The sequence below is a fragment of the Falco rusticolus genome, chromosome 6 (assembly GCF_015220075.1).
Source record: "Falco rusticolus isolate bFalRus1 chromosome 6, bFalRus1.pri, whole genome shotgun sequence".
Lineage (NCBI taxonomy): Eukaryota > Metazoa > Chordata > Aves > Falconiformes > Falconidae > Falco > Falco rusticolus.
The window spans coordinates 83,337,501-83,360,498 of record NC_051192.1 but is presented as its reverse complement, the minus strand read 5'-3'; the positions used below and the strand labels follow the sequence as shown (position 1 = coordinate 83,360,498).

Genomic DNA, 22,998 nt, shown 5'->3' with positions numbered 1-22,998 from the left:
TAGCTGTGCTGCTTTTTCCTGGATATTTGTACTCTGTGGCACAGAAATAAGTGCACACAGAGCAGGGTTATGTTCTGTATGAGATACTTTGTGTTAGGTTTCTTGATGCAGTGGAGCAGCAATGGCCTGATTTATTTTTTTTTAATGTTTTTAGTAACCTTACCTTACAGCTCCAACCTTGTCTGCTGTTTCTTGTAATTGCCTGTCTTCATGCTTATGTGTGGTTGTAGTAACTTCTATGACAAGCTTGTTTGGTGTCCTCGAATGGCTGAAATAATCTATAGTTTATGCCAGTGTGATGATGTTTCTAGTGTCTTGAGCTGTAGTATGATCAAATAGATGTTCTTTCTTTGAAATCAAAGGCAGTACCATTGCAGAATCTAACTGCATTAAATAGCTTTCCTTGAAGAATATGCCTTACTTCATTTCTTATGCATCAAATCTTGAATGTTTTCTGGTGTTTGTGGTGAACGAACAAGAATGTGTGGAGTCTCTTACCTGTCTAATTATTTTAAAGATGAATTATCTACCCACCTAAAAAAACTCTTAGAATTTAAAGGTTCTTCAAAGCAGTGTAGCAAAGTGTCCTTTAAATGCACAGTGTGTAGAATGGCAAATAATGTTTTTTGGGTATGTTATGTTTTCTAGGTTTTCTGCTGGATCCTAATGGAGAAAAACGTGTAACTACACCTTGCCAAGTTTCTGCTTTACACCATAAAGATATCTCTGTGTCCTTGGTCTCTGCAAGTGATGGCGCTACAGTATGTGTTACTGAAAGAGGAGATATTTATTTACTTGCAGACTATCAGTGCAAAAAGATGGCTTCAAAGTATGTGTTACTTTTCTAATTTGTCATGAAAAATATGTGAAGATTTCACTGTAGTCTTATACTTGCAAGGTATTTTAAAGATTGTTGTGCATAAAGTAGAGATAATAGAGTGCTCCCCTGAGTTTTCTTAATTTGCAGTTCTTTCATATGAACTGCAGCCATCTTTTTTATTTGTTTTTGTTATTAGATGAAGCTAAGGTGCCACTCACTGTTTACCAAAGGTATTTTTAAGAAAAGCATACCAAGAGGAAATATTTTGTTCCGTAGGTTTAAAAACACTGGAACTGGTATTGTTTGTTCCTCTGTTAGCCTGAATTTGTATAAAGGTATCTTGGTAAGGGTGCTGAAGATCTGCTATTCTATTTAGTTATGTTCTTATAATTTTGCATCAGTAATTGGGGGTCTGAATTTTGTAATTAATTTGTGCACGTAGTATATTACAAAGGGTAATTTAGGTTGCAGGGGGGACCTTGTGACATCATCTGGTCCATATGCTAAAACCTGGATGAAAAACCTGTTAAAAGAAACTGGGCCCATGGCTCATAGATTTAGGCAATTATTTGATCCCATACTCTCTTACATAGTTTTCAATAACAGATTATAAGAGGTGACTATACCTTGTTTTCTACATGGTTGTAAGTGAAGGTGCTGGCACTTGGAGAAACCTAATACTACGTACTGCTCTCTTATACTAAGAAATTGAAACGAGGTAATATGCATGGTTTTGATCAGGTAAAAACCAAAATGCACCAAAAACCTGAGAAATGGCCTACTGGGATAGAATAGGTCTTTTAATACAAACAGCTAAATGAAATTTATGCAACTATAATTTTTCTAATGCTAAAGATCAAAGCTAAATCATATATTGGTTTCTACTTAGGAAATTTTGTGAAGAACCTATGAATATGATGTAACTTACTTAAAAGCAAAACAAAAATTACAGTCTACTAATAGTATTTTATTTGCGGTCATTATTAGCAGAAATGAAAATATTTTTTCAGTGTCACTACCTCAACTATATTTTCTAACTGGTGCTCTAAATGGAAAAGGTAACTGTTATAGAAGCAACGTAAGTACATAATGAAGAAATACTAATTTAATCTTTTGTGTTCTTTCAGACAGCTAAACCTTAAAAAAATTCTTGTTAATGGGGGATATTTGGAATATAAGGTAGATACTGAGCATCTTAAAGAAAACGGGGGTCAGAAGATTTGCATTCTAGCGCTGGATGAAGCTGGAAGAGTAAGTTGTGCCTAGAAATCATAATTATATAGCAAGCTGCATACTGACTAATCAAACAAACTTCAAACCTGAGACAAGACAAAAATCATGGACAGAAAATATTCAGTTAATTTCTGTAGAACTGCTAGTGATTTATTTTTTTTAAGGACTGTGGGGAGATACTGAAGTAATGTACAGTAGTTTATTTCTGAATCTGTGAACTTCTACTAGCTTTTCAGTAAAGGTGTAAACTCCACTGTTTTTGCAGAGAGAAGTGGTTATATAGTGTTCATGGTCTGTGTTTTTTGTGGGTGTTTTTTTTTCTTTCCACCCGTCCCCCCATCTCTCCTCTCACCCCACCTACCCTGTCACCTTTACATCCTCCAGAAGTAGCCTCCAAGTAGTTTCTGGACTTAAAGTTTTAGAGCCTTTGCTGAAAAGCAGCTGTTTTATAGGTGGGATGTTGGTAAGTTGCAGCTAAACCTGGTGAATTGTTTAGTATTTATAGTTAAGTGTAGACAGTGTGTCGTCTTAGAAATAGAATACTGTGGTGGATTTATTGTTTTCTTTCCTCATTCTTTCATACAGTAACGGTTTATAGGACCCTTGAAAATTCCAGCCTTTTCTAAGCTGCTCACTGGGCGATCTAAGCCTGCAGTGCCATCTAGTGGTGTTTACAAAAAGGTTTTGTTACTGAAATGCTGTCTTAAAGAATGGTAAAAACTGAGCTTGTATATCAAAATAGGGAGCAGTGTGCGTGTTTCCTTGCATTTGGCTGAATTATGTGTTTTGGGATGATCTTATCTGTTTATTAGGTCATTAGTTGTCTCACATATTATAAACTTTCAGTTTGGTAGTTGTTCATGTGAGGTTTCGCTTCCAGCATCTGTAGTATTGGTAGTGCCCCTTCAGCATCTTTGGGACGCTGCTTTAGTGTCAAAGAAACTACTTTGTCTTCCTGCTTCAGTGCAACTATGTCAACCTACCTTTCATATCTTTCCATGCTGAATACTGACAAATGCTGGGATCTTTAGTACTTTTTGGCATTATAAATTATTGACTAAGGAGAGGGATGGAATGTTAATACTTCTGTTTCCTGAATCTGCACTTCCTGGTCTGTCTTGATTGTACTCTCTTTAAGAGAGTACTGTTTAGCCTAGAAAAGAAGAGGCTCGAGGGGGACCTTGCCAATGTAAGGGAATACTTGAAGGGAAGATGTAAAAAAGATGGAGCCAGGCTGTTTTCAGCAGTGCCCAGTAACAGAACCAGAAACAGTGGGCACAAACTGAAAGAAAGAAGACTGTCTGAATGTCAGGAAGCGCTTTTTCGCTGTGAGGGTGGGTAGAACTGGCACAGGTTGCTCGTGGAGGCTGTGGAATCTCCATCCCTGGAGATATTCAGAAGTCATCTGGACATGGTCCTGGGCAGCTGGCTCTGGGTGGCCCTGCTTGGGCAGGGGGTTGGACTAGATGACCTCCAGAGATTCCTTCCAACCTCAAGCATTCTAGGATTCTGTAGGTCTCAAGAGAGGGCAAAGGAAATGGGTTAGTCAAATTCTTTTGTCCTCTCCTTATGTAGGTGTTAACAGACCTGTGCAGGTTCTTCAATGGGAGAAGATGAAAGCCTGGCTAATGCCACATCTGGGCTTTATCTTGTGTGGGATTGTTTCTTCATGCTCGCTTCTTTCGACACCTACAGTATACCTTGTTGCGATCATGGTGTGCGTGCAGTTCATCATGTTTCTGTTGAATGTTTTGAAGTTTGTATTTGGTCATTATCTCCATTCTAAAACCATGGCTAGTACAGAGAAACCTGAGTTGTTGTCAAACAATTAACCTGAAGTGGTTTAAATTTTTGGTGTGCTGACTTTGAATTTTGCCTGATTTATAAGCAAATCAGTTTGACAGATCTGTAAATGAAGAATTAGATTAAACTTGTTTCTTGACTTGATGACAACTTTTGCTGTCCTTGTTGTGTCAGTAAAAACTGATCGGTAGGTGACTGCTGTGAAGTAGTTTGAATATTCAGAGAAGCTTTTCAAGTGCCCTTCACGAGCAAATGGTCTTGATATCATAATAGGTTTTCCCTGTTTTACTTGTGGGTTCTTTGTAATAGATGTTCATAACACTTTAAGGTATAATTTTGAAGAAGTCTTTTTTCCTTCTGTATGCAACTTTGAGATGACACGTTCTTGTGTTTCAAAAAAGTAGTTTGTAATATATAACTGGGTTTATATGATATGAAAATTGACCTTTTCTCTGAAAAAATATTGCAGGTGTTTTGCTGGAAGTCATCTAACAACTCCATGAAACAGTGTCGTTGGGTGTATGGCCGGCAAGTCTTCATGTCTGATGTTGCTTTAAATGAGAACGAAATAATGTTTGTCACACAGGATGGTGAAGCCTTTACAGGGAAGTGGCTGGAAGAAGGGAGGAAAATCTCAGAAAAGAAAGGTTAGCTGTGCTTTCTTAACCGTTTTTAAGTACTTCAATATCAAAGTTTAATTGAATCTTTACAGCTTCACAATATTAAGTGGTGGGTTCGTTCTGTCTGTCCTCTGTGGCTGATGGTTGGTAGCATTGACCACTACTGTTCTCTTTCTTCAGTAATACTAAGATTTACCTTACAACCTTCAGTTATCCCTCATGTGAAGATTTCCAGGAAGAAAAGTACTTCTGAAGAGTAATAGTAGTACAAGGGTCCAGTGTAATGATCTTGTCACATATTAGATGACCAGTCCTAAGAGACTGGCATTGAACAAAAGAAGGAGCGTGTATTTGCTTGCACTGCTAAGTGTGAAACCTTACTGTGTTTCCCAGACCCATATCTGGGCATAATACAGGATCCAGAGCCATTTCCACCTTATTAACTTGGCTTGTGTTGCTTGAGAGTGAGTCCTGCTGGACTGTTTTTCTGCAAGGTAGATAACTCGTCTAGGACAAGATTTTAATTGAAACTGTCATCTCTGATCATGTAGGGGTCTTTAAAACTCTATGGATAGAAATGGATTTACGTCCAATCTGGGATGTATTTGAACTTTATAGCTTTATGTTGCAGTTCTTCCTTTGATACCAAGATTCCATCTTTATTTGTGTCAGTCCATTTTTGCATTCTTTCACAGCAAAAATCTTTATCCTCAGTTGCTCAGTCTGGAGTTGTATACTGGTTTTGCTCTGTTGCTGCTTTCTTTCATTCTACACATCACACAGTAGTTCCCTCGTTACAGAGGCACCAAACACATTGCCTTTTTGCTCTGTTCTGGTCCTGGTATGTGTCTACAGCCACTCTCTTCTTTATGCTTGTTGCTGTTCTTTTTGTAGTTTTAGTATCTTAAGGAAACTTCAGAATCCAGATCTGTTGGCTAGTTGAATGTCTAGTTGATGTTCATCACTGATCTGTAATGAATGAGAGCTTCTGGCTTTTTGAAAGGTTCTAATGAATGTGGTGAATGGTATGTACATACTAAGAAGCGACAAAACACTTCCACAAGAAGTTCTGGATAAAAACTTTTCTATATATAATGTAAAGTCTTAATCTTCAAATGTCTTCCTGCATTTCAGTTAAGCGAACTGAAATCTTCAGCATAATTTAGCCTTATTCATTGACTCCATCAATGGACTTAGAGCAGTCATGTATCGTGCCGTTCTGTCAGTTGCATTTTAATTAGCTGGACCCTTCAGTGGGTTTTTTCAAATTTTTCTTTATTTTAGCAGAACTTGTATCAAGCCTTCAGAATTCTTCATGTGATGTGTCTTGTGAACATGATACAAACAGTGTGTATGAAAGAATTCGACTTCAGAAGCTTACTTTCGTCCACCGAGCTGTTAGCATTGCCACTGATCCTAATGGCTGCAATTTTGCTGTTTTACAGTCAGATCCTAAAACAAGGTATATTTAAAATATCAACAACTATAATTTTTCTCTTTTTTATGTGGGATTGCCGTTCAGTCATTCTGCTTTTCAGAACCATTTTTTGGGTCATGGAAAAGTCACAGTAAATGCTGTTATCCATACTGCTAGAGAATAGTACTTGTTAGTAAACAACTCCCTTGAAGTTACCCAAAGACCTCTACTTATATATTTGCATAATTAGTATAAGTAGTGTTGATGTTTTATCTAAAGTATTTAAAGCAAGCATTGATGATGTATTTTTTTAGCACACTCTGAGCTCTACATTCTGTAGAAATTAATCCCTTCAGTAATCACCAATAATCAGCTTTTGAATAAAAGTGAAAAGTGGATCTTTCATTTGTTTGGAAAAAATGTTTAAAGTAAAATGAATAAATAGAATACTGAACCATATTCCTTGCGCTTTCATAATAGTTTCCACTGTATCTGATAAATAAGTAAATATTACCTTTTTTTCCTCATTACTTTGGATTGTAATAAGAAATACAGCAAACATTTCTCTGTTTTCATGTTGGAAAAATGAGATGAAGGTAAGATAGTTGTGGTAATACAGATTTACTGGCTGCATTATGAAGACATAGTACTGTATTTGATATTCTGAAGCTAGAAGGATCTTACATATATTGTTTAATTGCCTAAATGCTATGTTATTAGTTCTACTTATAAAGAATAGGACAAGAGATGTTGAGTAGTTCAGCAATGTAAGAAAAAAAACCCAAACCGACCAAATGTAAACAACCTCACAATCTTCATTAAACATACTATGTAAAATTTTATGGAGCTTGTAAGCAGTGGTTGGGTTTTGTTTGACGGATTTCATTTTGTTCTAGTCTCTATGAAATTCCAAGTGTGTCAGTATCGAGTTTTGGAGAGGATTTTGGCAAACTGTTAGATGAAACAGACGAAATGGACAGCATCCATGATGCAACTTTTCAGATTGGCACAAGAACTTACCCTGTGCACAAATACATCTTGGCTGTACGCTCTGACTTCTTCAAGAAGCTGTTTGTTGCCAGTGACAACCAGCTAGACACTCCAGATGTCTACCGGAAAGATGAAGATGCTGTTGGATGTGATCTTTATGTAATAGAGAAAGTTCATCCAGATCTGTTTGCTTACCTTCTGCAGTTTATATACACTGACACTTGTGATCTTCTGACTCATGGTTATAAACCAAAAATCCTGCATGAAGGAAAATCAGAAGAATATGAAGATACTTTAATTTCTAACCTGAGCAAAATGAGTTTTGATGAAAATATTAATGGAAAGTCTGCATTTGAGATTTATAGAAATAATCAAGTGCAAGTTCTAAATGAAAAACAGAAGAGCAAATCTAAAAAAGGCAAAGTTGTGGGTGAAGAAGCTAACCTCATAAAAATGTTACAAAGTGCTGCAAAGAAGTTTGGACTCAGCAATTTAAGTGGAAGGTAGGTGCAAGGAAATGCCTTTGTATTCTGGCAAGCTCTTCAGAGTGGTTTTGTGTAAGCTGATCTAACTTTAATGACAACTAAAGTAGAAAGGTAGTTGGGGTTGATAAGTTTGTCTTTTTTTGCTTGCTTTATTGTTTCTAAGTATAAAAGTTTACAGTGAATATCATGTCATCTCTTTAAAGTAACGTCAGTTTGTTTGGATGCTCTTTGCTAAGAGAAAGTATGTATGACCTTTTTGAATAATGTCAGAAGCAGACTTTTGCAGCATGATGATCTACTTAAAGCGTGATTTTTCCATAGGCTTCTATGTGATGGAAATGTGCTTTTGGCTCTCGCTATGTCATAGAACCTCTTGGACATTTGTGTTTAAAACATCTGTCCTGTAAGTTTTTCCTGGTTTCAGCTGGGGTACAGTTAATTTTCTTCTTAGTAGCTGAGTAATAGTGCTATATTTTGGATTTAGGATGAGAATAATGTTGATAACACACTGATGTTTTAGTTGTTGCCTAAGTAGTGTTTACACTAAGTCAAGGATTTATTCTGAGTTGGCTGAGGGACACGAGAAGCTGGGAGGGAGCATAGTGAGGACAGCTGACCCCAGCTGGCCAAAGGGATATTCCATACCATAGGACATCATGCTCAGTACATAAAGTAGGGGAAGAGCTGACGGGGGGGCCACTGCCGGGCATTGGTCCATGGGTGGTGAGCATTTGCATTGTGCATCACTTGTTTTGTATATTCTAATTCTTTTATCATTATTATTTTCGCTTCCTTTTCAGTCCTATTAAACTGTTGTTGTCTCAATCCATGAATTTTACTTTTTTCCCCAGTTGCCCCCCCCCCCCGCATCCCAGTGGTGTTTAGCTATCAGCTGTGTGGTGTTTAGCTATCTGCCGGGTTAAACCATGACAGTATCTTTTAAGGTGTGAACTCTGAAACTTGACATCTGATGCAGATCATCTGACTTTCCAGATGACTATCATAAAATATTAATACTTGTTTTGTTAGAGACAGCTGATCTAACTGAGTTTTGGATTGATGAACGTCTACACTTTGGTTCTTAGTCTACCAGTTTTTCCATAGACAGTGGAAATATTTAGTGTAAAACAACACAAAGCAAAGTTCTGTTTAACTGATGCATTTTTAATGTTATGTGATGAAACTAATGGAATTGAGATCAAATGTTTCTGTAGAACTGTATTACTCAGTTGTTTGGATTTTTTTTTCTGCATTTGTTTTTTCCTTTCAAAGGAAGGAATGAGCTTTTTCAGGGCAGTTTTCTTCACTGTATTTTTCACAAACAGTAAAATTAATCAGTGAATCAGATGTGAAGCTGCTGCTAAAACTGAGTCCCCAAGTAAAATTTTCATGTTAAAGCGCTTTCCCTTTGAAAGTGTATTGTTTTGTAATCCACTAGCAGCACTTCTGTGTCTTTACTATCCCGTTCACAAACCTCGATGAATTACGGTGGTAAAGAAGCCTGTGCTGAAACATGCCTCTCTGAAGCCACTGTCTTTGCTCAGGTAGCTGATGAGTAGCAGTATATATAACTCCTAGATTTTTGACCCAGTGGTGTTCAACTTTGGCTTTAACTATAGCAGTATAGCTTTCACCTAAAATAATAAATAAGGTAGCTAAGATGTGGAAAGACTGTCAGTTACATTTTGCATCTGCGGTGAAGACTTTAAAGTAACAACTGGCCCTTTCTAGTTTTCTGGAATGGATGATTTTGATCCTTTTTCATAGTCACAATATGAGCCCACTGAAGTGCAGTTACTTTGTGACATGGTTCTTCTTAGTGGTTTGAACTGTAAACTAATTGTATTACTTATTACTAATGTTAATGATTTGCAGGTTGGATGGAGTCAGGTTAGAAAATGGAAAAATTAATGTTGTCAACAAGAAGAATGGGAACAAACCAAAGTTAAATCAGAAGAAATGGTAAACTCTTTAAATGAAATGCACCCTCCCCCCCCCCCCCCCCCCCCCCCATCTTCTTATGTTATCTATCTGTTAAGTGTAGGGTAAGATTGATCAGCTGCATTTTAACTTCTGGTGTGGACTTGTCTCACAGCAAATCACGTTTGAAAGATCTCTGTAGATGCTTGTAGAACTGATTTGTGAATTGGTAATCTGGGATAGATTATGTATGGTATATTTTTGCTTCTTTTTGCTGTACAATAACGTGTTCTGTGGATTAACTGTCAGAATACTAATGCCAGGATAAATGTGGGTAGTCTAATAAAAAGTAGTTAGACTTTTGCAAATATGCTTGCTGTGACAGTAAGACCACATGGATTGGAAATAAGCAAATGTATAATACTCTTTCTATTTAAGACAATTTCTGGAATATCTTTCAATAGAAAAAAAATCCTGATGCTTTTATCAGTGATGTTTGTTTTTTCATTCTGTTGGTATGATTGGGTTATTTATACCCAAAGGCTTGAATTGTCTACTTAACATAGTAAAAGCTACATTGCATAAAAGTAGCTTTTTTACAGAATTTGGATTGCTTCACTCTTAAAATGCATTGTCAAAGCTTAAAGTAGCTACTAATGTAAAAGTAATAACTAAACTCAGATCATTTAAGACTGACTGAAATTAGCCATCATTAATTTATTTGGTCATAGCAGTTTCGAAACAGTAATTGACCATGTTTTGCAGGAAATAACTTCAGATGCCATTTTGAGAGCTTAACTTTGGACAAAAAAATTCTGTCTTGACACTATCATACCTGTACTTTTAGGTTCATCTTACGTGATATTATTGAAGTTCAGGTGTGTTTTATTTTAAAGGATAAGTCCTGATTTGTTGAATTAAGATTTATTTGTTGTAGTAAGCATTTATTTGTAGAGTTTATGATTTGTAGTTCTTCTGAATAGTCACAGTTCTGATCCTATTAAATATCTTACAGTTCCTATCTCTGCGATGTGACCCTGAAATCTTTAGATGGAAAGGAATTCCCGTGTCATAAGTGTGTACTTTGCGCAAGACTTGGTATGTCTGTGTATTTATATATATATTTATATATATATATATATATATGAAATAGAAGTCATATTATATTCTTTAACTGAAATTTTATTGCATCTTGAACTGAAATGCCTTTCTTTACAGATTATTTTCACAGCATGTTAAGCAGCTCATGGATTGAGGTAAGTTTGTCAGTAAACATGTGTGGTGGTATGTTTTGTTGCATCAAGTAAGGGACAGTTTTTAAATTTTTCCTAGAATAACATATCCTAAATACTGAGGAAAAGGAAAGGCTGGATTCTTGGATCCTGTTTGCAGGGAAAAAAATGAATAACCAAACCACATTTGTGGTTACACTGTATTTGTACTATTGAGATTGTATATTAAATGAGGGTAATAGATGTAATAATGTATATCGAAGGAAATTAAAGTATTACTTTCTTTTTAGGGGTTTATTTGGAGCTAGTTCATGGATTTATAAAAGTTGCTAGACTGTTCTTAAAGTATACGGCTTTGCTTGATTTTTGTTTTCTGTGAAATATTGTACAAGTTAAATAGTATGCAGTACAGAATAGCTTTTCATAAGCAGTAAGTGAAAGATACAGCAGAATCAAGAGTCAATGTGTAGAATCTTTAGCTGACTTTCACTGTTAATGAAATAGAGTATATAAAGGAGTACTCCACTTAGTCACCAGCTGCTGCTTCAAAAGGTGTAGCTTTTTTATTTGTTTTGGTTCCTATTTGCTAGCTGTGTGTCAGTGCCCTGGTTATTCCTGGATAACATAATTTCACTAAATGCCTGTTTAAGTATATCAATACTATTGATAATACTTGTTGAAAGAGAGGAAAGGCGTAAATGGAGAAGCGTTTTTCAGTGACTGAAAGCTGAAGCAGTGTGCAATGGTTTTCCCAACTTTCATAGCTTTTTGGCAGTATGTAAATCTAAGAACCTGCCAAAGTACTGGCAGTTCTCTTCTGCTGCGTAACAGAACTTCACCTGTCCTCAAAGTTACTGTGCTGCCTTTTCCTCAGTCATTCCTGAGGAAACATGTCCAGAACACTGTGAGACAAGTGATTGAATTATTTTTAATTATTTTAAGTGCTGAACGTCCATTTGTATTGTTTATTTCTGTATCATTTGTGTGTAGGTCGTAAGTTACGTTATTTTGTAAGTAAATATAAATCATACTAAATTCATAAGTACATATTTTGTGAATCAAGTGCTCTGGATGCTATATAAAAATCTTAATGTCTGTAAGAAGTTTCTAAACTTCAGGTGGGAAATAGGTCAGTACCAATAGCTTGTTCTAAAACAAAACAAAACAAAAAAGTATAAAACTACTCTAGTACCACATGATATAAACCAAAGTTTTTAAGTAGTAAAGTTGCACAGACTTGAATGGGGTGACAGTTACATGGTTTAATGGCTAATCTTTGCTCATACAAAAGCTTTGCCGTAATGGTTAAGATGATTCTTCAATTGTATGATTTGCTGAGGACCTTGTTTTCTGAGGGATTGACAGTAATGCCTCCCTTTGTTTTATTCCTGCATGGGAACTTCTGATTTCACTAGATCTTCTACCTTGAAAGGAAAGCAGTTCAGTAGTTGCATGCGGGATTCCTGTAGTTCTATTTTTAGACAGTTACGGGTAATGTAGTATAATACAGTAATTTAATATAGTAATATGATATAATCAAGGATTGTTAGAGAAGATGTTCAAACCGATGAAACATTGAACTGTTTCATGGATATTTGCTCAGAAGTTTGGGCAGGTTTTAATTGCACTGCTACAATCAGTTCTTAATGGAAGAACTTGAACAGATTTTATGCAAATACTTAAATATTGTTTAACTTTGCAAATGTGACCCTCAGTCTGAGTTATTTGCTAAATGCAATTGCTGTCTTAATTTGATATATTATTCCAAATAGTCAGCTTCTTTTACTCTTTCTGTTTGTGGTTTGGGTTTGGTTTTGGTTTTTTTTGGTTTGTTTTTTTTTTTTTAATCCTTTTGTCTTTTAGGCTTCCTGTTGTTCAGCTCTGGAAATGCCAATCCATTCTGACATACTACAGATAATTGTAGATTACCTGTATACAGATGAAGCTCTTGCCATAAAAGGTGCCATTAATATATTTTCAACTCTATTGTAGCTCCTGCTATTTTTGTGTTTTTAAGATAGAAATTCAATACTTAATATATTTTTGTTGAAGTTTTATGTAGAAAATCCGTGTTTGTGTGAGTCGTGCTTTAGATTTTGATGTGATAGCTGTACACCAGGCCCTTTTGTAGCTCTTCTTTAGTTTGTCAAACTGTAGTTTTCCTTTTTCCTCCTTTTCTTGCTTCAAAAAAATGACTTTTTGTGCTTCACTAAGCTATTCCTTGTGCTGTAAAAAACCTATGAAAATTTGCAAAGCCATTACATTAGTCCTTTGGTAAAATCCCATTGAAGCTGTATGTGTTGTAGTTGCTTTTGACTTGCCCACAGTGTTTACGTGATGCTTTGTTTTCCAGATTCTCAAAATGTGGAATTCGTATGTAATGTTCTTGTGGTAGCAGACCAGCTTCTTATGTCCAGACTCAAAGAAATCTGTGAAGTAGCCATTGCAGAAAAACGTGAGTTCTTCCACTTGTATTATGAAGGGTTAGAGAATAAAAATTTTTTTTTAGATACTATGTTCTTGCCTGTTTCAGCACAGAATTATTTACTTATATTCTTTTGCTCTGATTACCTTTTGCTGCTCATTGCATAGCTGTTAACAGTTGCTTCTTTAGTCTGGGTGAGGTTCTAGGTTAGTATAATCTTCTGTTCTTTATGCATCATTTTCTTCATCTCATGTTCTTCAATAAAGGAAAAAAAAAAGTAGAAAAATGCAACCCCCGCCAACACCAACCCCAAACCACTACAACAAATAAAGCAAATTTTTATAAAACCTTTATTTCATTGAATTCAAACTTCTTATCTTTCAAACATGATAAAATTAATTCTGTGTTTTTATTTCTGTCCTTGTATTTAGTTTTACTGGTTCTTCTGTTGTTTGTTTGAGACAGTGCTGTTTCTATATGGTCATGAAGATCTGCCTTTTCTAGGAAACACTAAGTGTTGTCACTTGGTACAAGAAGTCAGCATACAATATTTGCTTGGCATTTCTTAGTGACTTCCATTTTTATCTCTTCCCCCCATGCCCCCTTCAGCTCCTTTTTTTTTTTTTCTTTCTCCCTGCTAAAGGAACATTTGGAACTTTTAAGAATTGTTTATGCTGTGTATGAAATCTGGTATTTTTCCTTTCCCTCTTTGTTTTGAAACCAGTATGTTTGTAGGTAGGGCCTTTCTGTTTCTGTGGAGCACCCGTTGCATTCAAGCTGCTACAAAGTTATGTGGACCTTGCTGCGGTTTATGGCCATTTGAGCATTTATGGCCATTTGAGCATTAGCATTTTTTTTTAGGAATGAGGAAGTATATGTTAAGTTTTAATAAATAGATCACACTGTGCATTAAGTCTTAAAAACTGCTGCATGATATTGCAGCACATTATCCAGTTTAGTTTGTTGTGTTTCTTCTTTGCAGTTACTTTAAAGAATGCTGCTGAGCTGTTGGAGTTCTCAGCAATGTATAATGCTGAACAGTTAAAACTATCCTGCTTGCAGTTCATAGGACTCAATATGGCAGCTTTGCTTGAAGCAAGGTAAGGAGGAATGCAAATGTTTTTATGTACTAGCTGTTAAATTCAAACATCCTCAAAAGACAGAAGGGTTCAAAGAACTAATAGAAGCAGTTAAATGTTAAAATACAGCTGAATTCTGCTAGTTTAAAAGGAGGCTCATTTTTGCTGAACAGGGAGAAACAAACTAGTTAAATATCTGTAAATACTGTACCAGTTCTATAGTATAAAACCCTATGTTACCATCTGGCATGAAGAGCCTGAATTAAGGGGAAAAAACTCTCTTGAATTCAGTAGGCTTTGATGTTAGGCCTAATCCTGTCCAGATTTTTTAAATTGTTTTTGAAGATGTATAAAACTGCTGTGTGGGTTTTTTTGGTGTTGTTGGGTTTTGGTTGCTGGTTTTTGTTTTTTTGTTTTTTTGTGTTTTTTTTTAACATGATAGTTACTATGAAAATTGAATTTATTTTAAGTAGGTTTCTTATAGCTGGTACATTTTCCAAAGACAATGGGCCTGCAGTCCGGTAGTCTTTTTGCTTTAACTGTCTGCAGAGAGGGCTGAACAAATTAATTACCCTTGCTTTCCACAATGATACAGCTAGAGTTCTGAGAAGCTGAATTCTTCTCTTGATGTTTCTGGACAGGGCTTCAGGTTGCTTCCAGAGTACATACCATTTTCTCAGAGCAAGCCTTATCAACGCTGGTTGAACTTTCCTAGCAAAGCCTTAAAAAAAAAACAACCAAAAAAACCCCAAACCCAAATGAACAAAACACCCCCATCTCTATTATTGGTCCACTCTGTCCATTCCTAGCCTTTTTGTCACGCTTCCTTTTACCTGTAGAAGTTCTTAGAGATCTGAACCAGTTCAGAATGCCAGCACTTCATTGCTGTGTGAGGCAGCTACTGTGCTTGTATCACAGATACAGGAATTCATTCATATTAGCAATTTTCCTCTTCACATCTTTATAAAGTATAAACATTTTACCCTTTGATTTTGGAGAGAAGAGTAAAAATCTGATAACATTGTCTTAAGTATTATTTTGGATTCAGATTTGTTTCATCTTAAGCCTGGAAAGGACATACAACATTCTTACTACAGTTAAGACTATATCTGTATTTCAGTGAAAACCTGAAAATGTCACTACTGGGTACCAAGACTTTTAATCTGAGACACCTGAGTCAGATAGAACTGAATAATGACAGCTTTGTGCAAGGAGAGCTGCTCACACAGCAATATGGTTCTGTTGAGTAGTTTGTTGCTATGGTATATTTTGGCATAAATGTCAAGGGATGTTGTGGCTGAGTTTTATAGAAGAATTTGCATGGACTTGGGAGTTTTAGATACATGTCAGGAAGACTTGAAAGTATCCAGAAATAGGTAAAGTAATGACAAATTCATGGTAACTTAACTATATAGGTCTATACTGCCTGTGGCCTTAGGTGAAGGTAGGCTATCTAGAACAGTTGTAGGTTTAATCCTGACTTACAATAAGGGCATTGATGAGTTTATATTTTGTGTTCATTTTCTTCCTTCTGACTCTGTGACCACCATGAATAGATAATAATGCCTGTAGGTGATACTAATCTACATTGTAGATTTGTATTTTTCATTAACGTGGGTGGGGTTTTGGGTGTGGTTTTTTTAAGCTGGTAAGATAAATTTGTATTTATTTTTTTTAGGACTCTGGATGTCTTAAGTGATGAAGTTGTAAAGGATCTTTCTGTTTATTACAGGAAAATGGTAAGTTGTACAACTTAAGTGTAAGATGCTTAGGTTTAAAATAAGAAGAGATGAGTAATAAATACATACCTGCAGGGTCTGTAGATGGCAGGCTGGATCTGGAACATCTGGCTCAAAGCCAAGGTTAGCTGCTGCTGTTGTCACTCTCATGAAGCTCATATTTCATTATTCACTAGCCACTGCTGCAACAGTATTGTGTCCTTTAATTATATACATTAGATGTATTTATGTCCTGCAATTAACAATTGTTGCGTGAAAAAACATAAGCAAAACCTATGGAAAAGAGCATCTGTTACTTGGAAGAAAGGAGAGTAAGCAAATTAGACTTCTCCAGTTAAAAGTTCAGGGTGATCATATAGATCTTAAAAACATCTTAAAAGAAAAATAATGTTGAAGCTGAACTTTAATGCAAAGAGCAAAACCAAGGCACATTGTAATCCAGTATTCTTTTAACTGTACAGTAATAAAAGATGAATGTTTGCAAAACCTTGAAGCAATTTTTTCTCAGTAGTTATAGCCAGTTGAGGTATATTCATTCTGAGTCTGTGCCTTAAAATAATTCTCCTTCTGTTTTGCTTAAAGATATAATTTAAGTTTATAGGCTGGTTAAATAATTAATCGGTCTGTAAAAGTTTTAAGTGACAGTTGGTTTTGGTCCTTTTGCAAAAGATTGTACGTATATTTGCTGGCAGTGAATTTAAGAGAAACATAGTGTATCGGCTTTTATGAATACAGATTCCAGCTATGGTCAGGAGGGTAATTACTCCATATCCAGATGGACCTGACATAAGTTCTTTAGAGCCTGAAGATGGAGAGAACTTTATCTTTTTAAGGGAAGAAATGAATACAGAACAAAATTCACAGTAAGTATCTTATTTTTCATCAACATTTTTAACTAGGTGAGCTGCATATGGTATGTATTCCCCTTTGGATGGTGCCTGACTCCTTTTGGTTTCAGAACTGAAACATGAAGAAAGAGGAGAAATGGAGATTTGAGACAGTTCTCAGTTTCTTTAAGTATTTTAAAATGTTATAGAACTGCAGCAGAGCACTCTTTTTCAATTTATAAGTAGCATATGAGTAAAGGTAGCAAACCAAACGTTCACAGTGAGTTGTGTGTGTGATGTGGGTATCTATGTATGTATGAGATTGAATTAGGAGAAAGCAAAAGAGAAACAAACACACTTTAATGTCCTATAGATGTGTCCAGAAAATTGTGATAGTCTACATTTCTTAATCTTAACAGAACTGTCATGTGAAATGCAAAGTCTTGTAGCATGAGTTTTTAGTCTGTCAGTTTGGAGTGACTCCTGTCTGGCTGTAGAGTAACAAAACAAGTAACCTCTGTTTAAGAGGTGTGATCCAAACAACTGTAGATCAAGTAGTTCAGCCTTGGTGGTTTTGTGGACTTCTGGTATTCTGTCTTTGAACATTTGTTCAGAAGACTTAGAGGTGAGAACAATAGAATCTGTAAAGTCTTGTCAGACTAACTTAATAAATAATAAAATTAGAACTGCTTTTTTTGGTACAGTTTTAAAACTGGAGAAATTGACTATGACATACAACTACGAAAAGTTAATTTGGTGGGATGGTTTGGTAACATGCTTCCAAATAGTGAAATATGATGTCACTGTGCAGATGAGACCTCACCTGTAGTATTGTATACTGTTCAGACCACTTGTGTAAAGAAAAGTTATGCTAAATGAACTAGTAAAGATGAAGACTAGCAGATCAGGGGAAATGAGAGGCTATTTTGTATTAGACTTAAAACCTTCCAGTGTTCTAAAAGGGTAGATGATGGCATTTAGGGAGTAGGGCAGTCCAAGGGTTACAAAAGCCCCAAGCATTGTAAGGTTACACTACTGATGCAGGAATAAATAAGTATGTGTATAGTTATTCCCGAAAAAGCTTCTCAAAGAAGCTTTTTGAAATAGTGTTATTGTAGCTGTGATTCATATAATTCTGAATTTCTAGGAGTTCTCTTAAAATGAAAGATGCCTGTTATTTGATTCCACTCTTCCTAATATCATGTATAGGAACATGTGACATTTTGCTAACAGGACTGTGTACCTGCTTTATTGTATAAGTAGTATTATCTTGGTGGCAGTATTTGTGTTGGGGGAAAAATGAGACCAACTGTGGAGTTTATTGAACTTCAGTAATTCAAGAGAAATCAAAAGAGAATAAAGTGGAGCCTTGACTGTAGTTTGCTTTATGTCAGTTGCTGTGATGTGTAGCAGGTTTAATGTGACCTAGGTGGCAGTGCCAGCCTGTGCAGCTACTGTTTCTTCCACTGTCTCAGCAGAAGTCTTTTGTGCAGTATACTAGACCAGAGACTAGAGCTAGACTGGAAACAGTTGTTTTTTTTTCTTCCTCCTGGATTCACCTCCCTCCCCCCAAATCATTTACTAAATAGTTGTGCCAGTGCATAAACAGAGCAGGAACAAGCAGCTAGTGACAACTGGTGGGAGCAGATACTGCTGTTTGAAGTATAACTGCTGCTGCTGACTGAAAAACTTGACATTGACGCTGATAGTTCTGAGGCTCAATTTCTTTGGTTTTAATCCATCTTGGGGGGGGGGGGTTGTTTGCTTTTAATAGGGAAGCCCTTTTCAAAAGAGCAAAAAGTAAGGCAAAAAAGAAGCCACGAAAACGGTCTGACAGCTCTGGAGGATATAATCTATCAGATATTATTCGGAGTCCAGCCTCTACAGGTCAGTGGGAAAGAGGTTCCTTTCAGGTATTACATTATATTATACCTTTCAGGTATAAACCCAGAACATTTAATATGCAATGCAGTGTGATTTCTATACTTCAATAAGGAAGTCTTGCACATACTATTTCTTTTTTAGTCAACGCCATAGTTGAATTTGAATAGTGAATTAAGTAATCTTAAGGGTTTTTTGAAAGGATGTTTGTCATATTAAGCTTGTGACGAAAGTTCAGATTCTGTAAAAGCATGTATTTTTTATAAAGTAAAACTAATGGACAATTTCCCATGTGTTTGTAATAAGTGGAAGATTTCTACTGATGTGTTTTTTGTTTTTTTTTCTGGAATATAAAAAATAAATTAGTTGCTGTTTATTGGAAAGATGGTAGGAGCCTTCATTTTCCACAGAAAAGTGTCCATGTTACTTCCTAAAACTATATATTATGAGACAGAGAAGGAAAACCGGCGGTAATCTTATTCTGAAAAAAAGTGGTTAAGATAGTCTCAAATTTGCTTATAGTTCTATATATTGCAGTCTAGTTACACTGGATTAGTAACTTCCAGTTATTTTGTATTCATCATATGTAGCGTATAACTTCTGGTGGTTTTTTAAGCATTGTTTAGTCCAGCTCTCATGATTTAATAGTTCTGTTCTCTTTTCTTATTTCTTAGGCTCAGTAAAACTGGATAAAACTAACTCTGCAGAATCACTTCCAGAACTTTTAACATCTGATTCTGAAGGTAGTTATGCAGGAGTGGGTAGCCCCAGAGACTTGCAGTCCCCTGACTTCACAAGATTTCATCCAGAGAGGACTGAGGTTGTATTTCTTTGTTCCTAACAATTTACTTGTTTGCATTTATCTAGTCCATCAAAAGCAGAGTTTGTATTTTGCGGTATTTCTGAGAAGCTGTTGTGCTGAAAATGGAGTAAACAACTTTAAGTAGTTACTATTTGTCTCATAAAGCAAATAAAAATTAGTATCCCTTATTAAATCTTCTAAGGGTAATTTGTTCACGTGGTACCCTAATAAGAATTTTTATATACTTACTGTAGCGTTCAGGAAATATCAAGCTGAAAGGGCAATTATGTAAAGGCTTTATTCATTTAAAATTCAAAGCAAATCTGAAGCTCAGAAGCCAAAAAACCTAAAAGTGGATACAAAAAATCTCCAGGGAAATCCTGCTGTTCTTCAGCTATTGTAGTTGGACAGGAACATGGTCCAGCATAACTGGGCCATAACTGCCAAAGAGAAGTAAGTTTGAAGAATTGTGCCCATGGTAAGTTTTAAAACTTCAGATGTGAACATCTGTGAGTAAATTTTCCCTTATCAAGATGCAAATTTGGACTTAACTCAGGGTAAAGTGAAAAGAAAAAAAATATTTACAAATAGCAGACTGATCAGGGATTTGCTATGTTATTGGTATTTTTGAGGTATCCTTTACAATTTTTCACTTACACATGTCATTCAAACTGTTTGCAGCATTACTCTTTCCACCCCACCCGCCCCCGCCAAATGAAAAAAATGTGGCAATATTCAACATTTTTCTTTTTTTTTTTTTTTTTTTTTTTTTATAGATGAAGGACAAAGCACGCAGTCAGGGTATGAAACCCTCTCAACCTAACAAGGAGATGAAGTCATACCAGGGATCATCAGCATTGACACAGTCTATTCCACAGTCCATTCCCAGTGCCAAAAACAACTCTGCAAGCTCTCCCAATTGGGTAGCAACTAGTTTCAGGTGGCGTAGTAGTTGTGGTGCATAACTTACAATCACTGTTTTACACTTGGTAGTGAATGCTAGTAACATTCTATTCTGACTAAAAAGCTATTTACTCTTCAAAGTGATATATTACTTGACACATGAATTAAAGATTTTGGCAGTTTTATTAACCTGGTACCTTTTTTAATTATTCTTTGAGAAAAGCAATTGCTAGATATTTTTTTTTTTAAATGCTACTGGTATAGACTTCTCATATCCTTTTTAAGAAGGCTTGCTTGTAAAAATACTTGGCAGTTTTTCGTAGAATCAGAACATGTTTAAAGCCATTAGAAGCACTGTTGTACTTTGACGTTTTTAAGGCATGCCTTTAGACTTAAACAGTCTGTGAAAATCAACACCTCAAGTTGAAGTGATACAGTAATAAAAATTGTAAATTTTTATCTGTAGCAGTATCTGCATATGGAAAAGGAGCAGTACTGCAATAGACTGAAGTTCTGTCTTGCCTGGTGTCCTGTGTCTGACAATTGTCAATAGAAGTTGAATAAAGAAGAGTTTAAGGATTTAGGGAATTGTATAGTGATAATTTCCAACAGTTTTCCCAGGCTCTGTTGGTTTGTGGCTGACGGGCTTTGTTAATACAGGTGATGCAGCTGTAGAAATTAAAAGTTGCAGCTTTGAAGTGTATTGTTTGGTCAGCAGGGTCCATTAAGAATCTGTGTTCTGTCTCACTATGTATTTGTGCAAGCCTAGTCTATGCAGAGGGTAACATCCCACAGCTGTCTCTCTGGCCTTTAGACTTGTTGGAAGAAGCTCCAAGTTCATCTGCTATCTTTGAGTTCTTCCTCAATGTTTTGTTAGAGGATTGCATGGAAGGGGAATAAATAAAACCATAGGACTTTATTGTAATGTCACTGTGCCTTTATGGGATTCCCTTGTACTATTTCTTCACTTTTTCTAGTGTTGCTGGTATGATATCAAGAAAAAGCAGGCGGCACTGTTGTGTAAAAGGTTTAAAGGATTAATACTCTAGCCTATTTGGTTGAATTACTGTGGAGAGTCAGTGGCAACAGGGTTTGTTGTGACCTTCCAGTGGTTAATTCACTACTTGGTCTATGGCAGTAGGATTTATGTAGGAAGAGACAGAGGGAATGCAGCTTATATTTTATTTTAAAGCCTTGAATCTAGTTGTAACACAGCTTAGTTTACAAATGCCTTTAGATGGACAGGTTTTAATTCATAATTTTATGTAAAACTTCAAAATGTCTGGATTTAATTCATGTTCATCTCTGTGGAAGTTTAAAATTGGGTAGTTTATGAAAAAGAAACTGATTGCTGAAGTTTGAAAAAGAGCTGTGTATAAACACCAGCAACTAACTTTGCAAAGGGTGTTCTGTTTGCCCTGTGAAGTAATTTTTATTTTTTTATATTTTTATTTATTTATATGATTTAATCCTGTTCTTCAAAGAAAGATCTAATTCAACCTTCATGAAAGAGCTGTAAGCAGTGCCTCTCTAATACTTAGCATGAGCAGTTGACTACTAAATAAGTATTCTGGATTTAGGTATCTAATTTTTTTAAAGTAATCATAGTTCACATCTTTTTGTTTCATAGTATAATGAGTCTTGAAAGTATTTTTATAGTGTGCTCTTAAATATGTATATATTTATAAAAGTTTTGTCAGAAACATTCTATTTGAGGTTTGCCATAATTGAGGAAACAGACATAAATTATACATCCGGTTACCAATCTTATGTATGATTTAGAGGATTTCATTGAAGGCTGGAACTGTGGGATGTAAGTAAAAATCAATGCCTTGTAAGGTAACGTTTTGTTTTTCATTTTGCCCTGCCAGCCCTCCTGCTATGGATCTAAGGACTATCATGGAAATTGAAGAAAGTATGCAGAAATGTGGAACCATGCCAAAGGCAAATTCAGGGTTGGTAAAAAACCAAAATCTATAAAAGAAAAGTGTGATAGACCAGGCTATTATGAATTTTACTTAGTGGTTCAGGCAGTTTGGAGTTTAAAAAAAGCAGGAGAAAAGTTGTCCTGTTTCTTTTTGAATGGCTTTGTTTACTTCAGTTCATTATGGTGTTTTTCTGTGAGCGTACAAAATTTGTCCCTTTATTTTATTGTAGTCTTGTTTGATCAACTACTGCAAAACCGTGTTTAGCTGTTGAAATGTGAGGGGAAGAGCTAGTAAACTAGCACCTAAAATCAGTGGCCTCCTCTGCTGAGCTTTCCTATTTCCAATGACCAAGAATTAATTCTTGTCCCTAGCATTTTGGAAATTACTTGTGGAGCAATACTGTAGTTGATCCTAAAGTTTGTTTCTTGTCTTGCATTCTTTGACCTCCCCTAGCACCCATGTGTTGATATTGACAATTCTTCCTCAGGCAGAAGCAAGGGTGTTCTTACTCAGAGAAGCATCCCAAACACACAGGGACATAAATGTGCTTTTTTCATGAGGCAGTGGATTAGACCTAGTGTTCTTAACTGGCAACATATGGAAGAGAACTGGAGATTACTTTTGTGACCTTTGAAGTGTGGCATTCTTGTAAGGCAGAGCTAGGAGAGTAGTCCTGGAGCCTAATAAAGGATTGCTGGCTAGGTAGGTTCAGAAGCTGTGAACAAAGCAGCCAAGACTGAAGAATCCAAATAATTTAGAAAACAGATTATTACGAATGGAAAAAATGTCTGTATGCCATCGCATACATTTCTGTGCACGAATATTTTTGGTTTAAGGGAGCTAAGGTTCTGACAGTCTCTACGAAATCACAAAATTAGGAAACAGTCTTTGTCT

At 35.9% G+C, this 22,998-nt stretch overlaps 1 protein-coding gene across 3 annotated transcripts in view; it reads left to right on the top strand.

Moving 5' to 3' along the window:
• The window catches only part of IBTK (inhibitor of Bruton tyrosine kinase), a 57,780-nt gene that overhangs the window by 18,406 nt on the left and 16,376 nt on the right, over positions 1–22,998 (top strand). For 2 of the 3 annotated variants that reach the window (XM_037391475.1, XM_037391472.1), the window contains exons 8-24: positions 649–829; positions 1,948–2,071; positions 4,326–4,503; positions 5,761–5,938; positions 6,790–7,386; positions 9,244–9,330; positions 10,304–10,386; positions 10,507–10,544; positions 12,384–12,480; positions 12,874–12,975; positions 13,928–14,045; positions 15,703–15,763; positions 16,499–16,626; positions 18,365–18,477; positions 19,146–19,291; positions 20,050–20,213; positions 22,048–22,131. In XM_037391475.1, coding sequence (XP_037247372.1) covers positions 649–829; positions 1,948–2,071; positions 4,326–4,503; positions 5,761–5,938; positions 6,790–7,386; positions 9,244–9,330; positions 10,304–10,386; positions 10,507–10,544; positions 12,384–12,480; positions 12,874–12,975; positions 13,928–14,045; positions 15,703–15,763; positions 16,499–16,626; positions 18,365–18,477; positions 19,146–19,291; positions 20,050–20,213; positions 22,048–22,131 — 2,479 coding nt within the window. The remainder of the gene's footprint in view (positions 1–648; positions 830–1,947; positions 2,072–4,325; positions 4,504–5,760; positions 5,939–6,789; positions 7,387–9,243; positions 9,331–10,303; positions 10,387–10,506; positions 10,545–12,383; positions 12,481–12,873; positions 12,976–13,927; positions 14,046–15,702; positions 15,764–16,498; positions 16,627–18,364; positions 18,478–19,145; positions 19,292–20,049; positions 20,214–22,047; positions 22,132–22,998) is intronic. The other variant, XM_037391474.1, reaches the window with a different exon arrangement.